At 44.0% G+C, this 6,752-nt stretch overlaps 1 protein-coding gene across 1 annotated transcript in view; it reads left to right on the top strand.

The window, feature by feature from the left end:
- UBR4 (ubiquitin protein ligase E3 component n-recognin 4) overlaps window positions 1-6,752 on the top strand; it is a 128,791-nt gene that overhangs the window by 58,300 nt on the left and 63,739 nt on the right. The window contains exons 53-59 of the mRNA XM_007459317.1: window positions 398-572; window positions 1,449-1,589; window positions 2,779-2,900; window positions 3,561-3,672; window positions 5,561-5,691; window positions 5,813-5,990; window positions 6,454-6,558. Coding sequence (XP_007459379.1) covers window positions 398-572; window positions 1,449-1,589; window positions 2,779-2,900; window positions 3,561-3,672; window positions 5,561-5,691; window positions 5,813-5,990; window positions 6,454-6,558 — 964 coding nt within the window. The remainder of the gene's footprint in view (window positions 1-397; window positions 573-1,448; window positions 1,590-2,778; window positions 2,901-3,560; window positions 3,673-5,560; window positions 5,692-5,812; window positions 5,991-6,453; window positions 6,559-6,752) is intronic.

A 6,752-nucleotide genomic window follows, 5' to 3' on the forward strand; every position in this document is an offset into this window, starting at 1 on the left:
GTGCGAGCTAACTTGCTGAACCTGTCAAGGAAAGGCACTTTTGGAAACATAGCTTTGGTATGAACCTGCGAAGAAATGACTTCCGTAGGGGGGAGACTCGCGATGTTGTGGCTCTGGAGAATTGGCTGGTATTTCTAGTTTTCCTGTCATACTTTGGTACTGATTTCATGGCTTCTGATCTTTTTTTTTTTTAAGCGTCTTTAGTGTTTTATTATATGAAGAAGTTGAACTGTGTTGGGCTGCTTTGAAGATTTGTTCCAGGTAGTCAATGGTAGTTAACCTGTTCTCTTGAGAGGAGGTAGCCAGCCTGATGATCTGTCGGTTCCCCTCTCCTCTGTGCTTTAGTACCCAGGCCTTCCTTGCTTTTGGTTCATCCTCTGTGATTCTTTTGTTGTAGGATCAGGCCTTGCTGAGCAAAGCTGTGCAGTGTCTCAACACATCCAGTAAAGAAGGCAAGGATTTGGACCCTGAGGTCTTCCAGAGGCTGGTGATCACAGCTCGCTCCATTGCCATCATGCGCCCTAACAACCTCGTCCACTTTACGGAGTCAAAGCTGCCCCAGATGGAAACAGGTGAACTTGGCCTGTATGGCCGTGGTCCTGAAATCTGCTTGCTACACCACCTTCTTTACTCTCTCATCTTCTTCTTGTTCTCACTGGCTTCTGACTGACTTCATGCTCTGAGACAGGGATTTTACTCTCTTGTCTTTATATCTTGAAGCGCTTTTGACATTAGAATTGTATCGTTGTAAGTAAATACTGTTTCCAGTACTTACCCTTTGGATTACTCTTAAGTTTATTTAGTGCTCTGGACATCAGATATAATCTGTCTCTGAATTTACTACCCCTTTAAGATCTTCAGGGTAAAGTTAAGCTTGTGCCCTGGTTGCTTTAAAGTAATAGGATCATGTCTTTTGCTTTCGTGCTGTACTTTTGCCAGTATTTTATTAATATCTGTAGCCTTTCTCAGTGCTTGATTCTATTTCCTCCTCTCTCTTCACATTGGCTGGGTACCAAACCTGCTTTGCTTTCATCAAATAGAGCTTATTGATGCCTTTACAGTTCTGTTATTTACATATTTCCATATGCTGTCATCATCCTGTTCCTCCTCTAATACTATAATTCACGAATCATTCTAGAAAATTGCAGATGTTCCCCTAGCTTTTAGAAGTTGAACAGTTGCACCTGAGATCTCTGAATCTGCTGTAAGCTCCTGAATGCTCCCCTTCTACTTAATTCTAACATACAATGTTTTCTGTGATATTCCTTTCCCAGACTGTTTTTTTCCTAGATGTGCCTGCTGGAGTCTAGGGATAGTTGGCATATTGACTGGGGCCCCACTTGAAACTCCCTCCCCAGGCAAGCTTCCTTGACCTGAGTTAACCTTAAAACAAATTAAATTCCATCTTAGATTTACCGTCGTTAATAATTTTTTTTTCTCCTGCTTAGAAGGAGCGGATGAGGGGAGAGAACCTCAGAAGCAGTTGGAGGGAGACTGCTGTAGTTTCATCACCCAGCTGGTGAACCACTTCTGGAAACTCCATGCATCCAAACCCAAGAATGCCTTCTTGGCACCTGCCTGCCTGCCAGGTATCATGTTAAAAGGGACACTTGATAGTGAAGCCTGATGTAAGTTTTCTCTTGGAACAGATTGAACTCTTCACCTTTAGCCTTCATCATCCATCTCTTCCAGAGTGGATATTTAGTGAATATTTAGGAAACAGAAGCCTGTGAGATCAATGTTCCTGATAGAGGAATTTAGCAGTGTAGCAGAAAAGTGGGACTTTCTTGTATCTCTCATGTCGGATTGAATACTTCACATAAAGAAGTGTGTGCATGCGTGTGCCCTTAGTGGTGTTTATAATTGTTTTAAAAAAAGTCTTTGAGAGGACTACCCTGGTGGCGCAGTAGTTAAGAATCCGCCTGCCAGTGCAGGGGACACAGGTTTGATCCCTGGTCCGGGAAGATCCCACATGCCACGGAGCAACTAAGCCCGTGCGCCACAACTACTGAGCCTGTGCTCTAGAGCCTGCGAGCCACAACTACTGAGCCCGTGTGCCTCAACTACTGAAGCCCGCGCGCCTAGAGAGCATGCTTCGCAACAAGAGAAGCCACCGCAATGAGAAGCCCACTTGCTGCAACTAGAGAAAGCCCGCACGCAGCAACGAGGACCCAGTGCAGCCATAAACAAACAAACAAATAAATTTATTTATTTAAAACAAAACCCAAAAAACATCATATTAGAGAATTATTTTATTTCTAAGCTACTGCTGCCTTTGGTATCTAGCTTTTCACACTAAGATTTTTAGGTGGAAGAGTAATAAGGTTCTGAATAGCAATCTAGAAAAGTAGAAGGGCCCCTGTTACTCATTTGTGTTTGGACATTGCTTGGGCAGTAAACCCAAAAGGCCTGTTAGGGTCATCTTCATCACCTAAGGTTTGGAGATAGTAGGGAACATTTAGACTCTGCTCAGCTCTTCACACTTCTCTGCCCTGTCTCTTGATATCCATAGAGAGTAGACACCTATTTATTTCTGTGGTGCAGGATATTTGGAAAGGCTTTTGGAGACAGTTTGGGAGATTTAGGAGACTATTAATAAAACAAATCACAAACAATGCCTACAGCCTACATTCTACGTGTGTTTTGTTTGTTTGTTTTGCTGTGTGCGCTTGTCATTTTCTTGTTAGCTTGACCTTTACGTGGGCATAAGAATTTGTACTTTTGTCTTTGACTGTCAAGTAGTTAGAAGTTTTTTCACCATCTGTTTCTCCCCTTTAGGCCTAACTCATATTGAAGCTACCGTTAATGCTCTGGTAGACATTATCCATGGCTACTGTACCTGTGAGCTGGACTGTATTAATACAGCATCCAAGATATACATGCAGATGCTATTGTGTCCTGTACGTATCATTACAACCCCAGATAATCCTTATCTGGGAATGTCTGGAAAAAATTTTTTTTATAAGTTTGCTAATCAATGAAATAAAACAGACTTAAACGAGGGTATAATGGGAATTAAGAATTTTACATATCAGTAAAGCCTTTAGCATCTTACTCATTCCATGAAAAGAAAGGTTTGAAAAGGGAATGGACTTCGTTTGTTTTATTCAGTGCTGAGTCCCCAGGGAATACGCTGATGGTTGCTTCATAGTTAATGCTAAGTATTAATTAAATGAGTACCTGAACGAACATCATGAAGATCTATTTCCAGTGACTCTGTCACAGAAGCTAGTGTTAGAAGTACTGATTTTAGCACAGAGCTAAGTGAGCCTGATCATCTGATGAAAAGCCAAAACCAATTTGTAGACAGCCAAAGGGACTTCAGGGCCAAATGACCTGCCAGTCTATTACCAGGAACTAAGATACAAGAGTGTAGCATATGGGACTTCTTTATGCCAGGTCAGGGAAATGGGCTTAACTGGTGACCTGATTCAGCAGGTTGCAGGTGAGAGCAGGCAGATCTTCCACATGCATGTGATTGTCCAAGAAAGGAAAGTGTTTATAGACAGTTTCATGAAAAATATTAAAACCGAAGAATGATGGTTTCCTTTCAACCTCAGGATCCTGCTGTGAGCTTCTCTTGTAAACAAGCTCTAATTCGAGTCCTAAGGCCGAGGAACAAGCGGAGACATGTGACATTGCCCTCCTCCCCTCGAAGCAACACTCCAATGGGTAATGTGCGGTCTGGGTTTAGGCTTGTGCAAGTGTGGCGGGGGAAGAAGGGAAATAAAGCACTAGGACGTGCTGCTCATGTTGACCAAGGCCCTGGAGACTTCTGGTTATGTATCCATTGTTTTACGCCGCCTTATTCCATGAAGAATTGAAGGTGGTGTATAAGAAACGCATAGTAAGTAGAATAAAAAGGAAAATCAAGGCCAGGGGAAGATAAAGGTACAGTAGTAAAATCAAGCCAAGGACATAAAATCTACATCACAAAGTCCTACATGGTTGTTAGGTGAAGATCTTATTTTTGGCTGAAAGCTTCCCAAAAGCCAGGGTGAAAATAAAATGAGAACAGTTCAAAAATCACAGTGACAAAAGAAAAAACCCATCATTTTTCAGGAAATGAAAAATTTCCCCACATGAAAGCTCTTACATTAAGGGTCCATTTTGTTGCCTAATGGGTAGTATCTTCAGGGGACTTACCTACAATAAGATTGACAGCAAATTTCACAAGAGATTTCCCTCTTGATACACTTGGATACAAGTCAAGGACATAACATTTAACGTTTTAGGAAAAGCAGTTCTACCAATTGTCTAAATCTTAGCAGTAGTGTATTGTGTAACTCTGGTTACTTGGTTTAGCTCAGAAGTTAAACTTCCAATGAAAGTCACATATATAGTTTAAAGTTTTATTTTAGTCACATGATAAAGAGTAAAAAGAAATATTTGAAATTACTGATAATTCAATATATCAAAAATATTATTTCAACACATAATTAGTATAAAAAATTATTAGTAAAATATTTTCCATTCTTAAAAATGTTTTTTGTACTGTCTTAAAAATCTAGTGCGGGGCGGTGGGTGGGAGGGAGGTCCAAGAGGGAGGGGATATAGGTATACATACAGCTGATTCACTTCATTGTATAGCAGAAACTAACAACATTGTAAAGCAATTATACTCCAAAAATAAAAAAAATCTAGTGTGTACTATATACACTAACATCACGTCTCCATGTGGACTAGCCACATTGTAACTAGTGGCTGTGGCTACTGTGTGGTCCAGTGCAGGTTTAGAGGAGCGCATGCAGCTTCACGACCTTCAGACGACCTTCCTTGAGTATCATTCATCTTAAGCTTTTGATGAGTCGGGCAACAGTTTGTGCATCTTTTCTCTGTGGAGAAGCTAGAGTCCGGATAGTTTATGTTTCCAGTTAAAGGTTATATCTACATACCTTTTCAGCCCATTGAGTGGAAGGCAAGGTCTCCATCCTTTTCTGATAATTAGGAGTCTAACCTGGGCTTCTTCCTTTTTAGAAGGCTTTTCCCCTTCGTACAGAAGCTGGTCCGGGTAGGACCTGTAGTGCTGTGCTGAAAGAACCAGTTTTCATTCGATGGTTTCACATCACAATTGGTTCTTCTCTTAATGATTATGTAGTGTGAAAATCGCACTGACCCAGTTGTTTTGGGGGAAAAAAAGTAAGATAACACTCGAAGCTGCTGTGACAGATAATAGATAAACATCTCAATTGTATTATTTTCCCTGTCTTGTCCAGGGTCTCCTGAGGGTTGGCACAAGCTCATGGGACCTGCTGGTCTTAGATTTTTCTGCTTTATGGAATCCAAGGGTTTTTGTTTCTGTTTTCCTTCATCAGCTGGAAAAGACCTCCTAAGTGGAGCAGGCTGTCACTGCCAGCGCCACCTTCCCACATCCTGCTAGGTCCAGGAAGCAGGAGAACAAGGCCAGGCACGGCTCCCTGGAATTTATCTCTAAAGCACAGGGCACTAGCTGGTAGCTTGCTTGTCTTGGTTTTTGTTTGCTATGTAATAGCCTATCTTACCACACGCCGAGGGAGGAAAGAGCAAGCGCCTTCAGGTGACTGGGGTTTCTTTGACTCAGGAGACAAGGATGATGATGACGATGATGACGCAGATGAGAAAATGCAGTCGTCAGGGATCCCGAATGGTGGTCACATCCGTCAGGAAAGCCAGGAACAGAGTGAGGTGGACCATGGAGATTTTGAGATGGTGGTGAGTCTCTGGCAGCAGGAGAGGGGAGGAGGAGCCTTAGAACTCTCCTCTAGCTCTTATTCAGTGGACTTCCACAAGCTGCCGTTTACCATGGGACACTGACAGAGTTTTCTCTCTGCAGTCTGAGTCGATGGTCCTGGAGACAGCTGAAAATGTCAACAATGGCAACCCCTCTCCCCTGGAGGCCCTGCTGGCAGGCGCAGAGGGCTTCCCCCCCATGCTGGACATCCCGCCTGATGCAGATGACGAGACCATGGTTGAACTAGCCATTGCCCTGAGCCTGCAGCAGGACCAGCAAGGTAGAAGGCAATGCCAGGAACACAGTGGCCCGTTGGCCTTGCACAGGAAAGAGGGTTTGGCAGTTACTGATATCCAGCTGACTTAGCTCGTCCCCAGATTTGGGGAGAGGTTGATCTGGGTGAGAGCTGTTCAGAGATACAGGTGGAGAGTGAGAGGGATCATGGTGGGATTTTTAGCCTGGGAGCCAATCTCATAGTTTCTGTTAGTTTGGTCTTTTGGATTATTTCCTCTCAAATCTGTTAGATTCCTCCAGCCTGTGTCCTGCCTGAGCTAAAGGAAGGCTTCCACCATCTCTGTAACTAAATTTGGTGGGTGGACAGCAATGGCTGTTGAGTAACTTCCTCTAGGCCAAAGGGGGTCACACGCTGGTGAGTTTAGACTCCTGAGGGCAGCAGGTGGCCAAGCGGCGCTGTGGATGGGGTCTGGAGGGGATGCTGTGCTCACTCTCCACTTGTTTCCCAGGCAGCAGCAGCAGTGCCCTGGGCCTGCAGAGCCTGGGGCTGTCCGGCCAGGCACCCAGCTCTTCCTCTCTGGACGCAGGAACCCTCTCTGACACCACAGCATCAGGTAACTGTCCACAGCAAGGAGCACGGCTCAGGGCCCCAGGACCCTCAGGCCTCGTTTCCAACGCTGTGAGAGTGTAATGGGCAGCTGCTTTGACAGGCCATCCTGGACTTCCTGCTTGTGCCTTTGCTTTAGAAATGCGGGTGTGGAAGGCATAGTGATGCAGCTTGGCAAAGGCATTCATGGCTCTGCTTCCC

The sequence above is a fragment of the Lipotes vexillifer genome, unplaced genomic scaffold (assembly GCF_000442215.2).
Source record: "Lipotes vexillifer unplaced genomic scaffold, Lipotes_vexillifer_v1.1 scaffold496, whole genome shotgun sequence".
NCBI classification, from domain to species: Eukaryota; Metazoa; Chordata; class Mammalia; order Artiodactyla; family Lipotidae; genus Lipotes; species Lipotes vexillifer.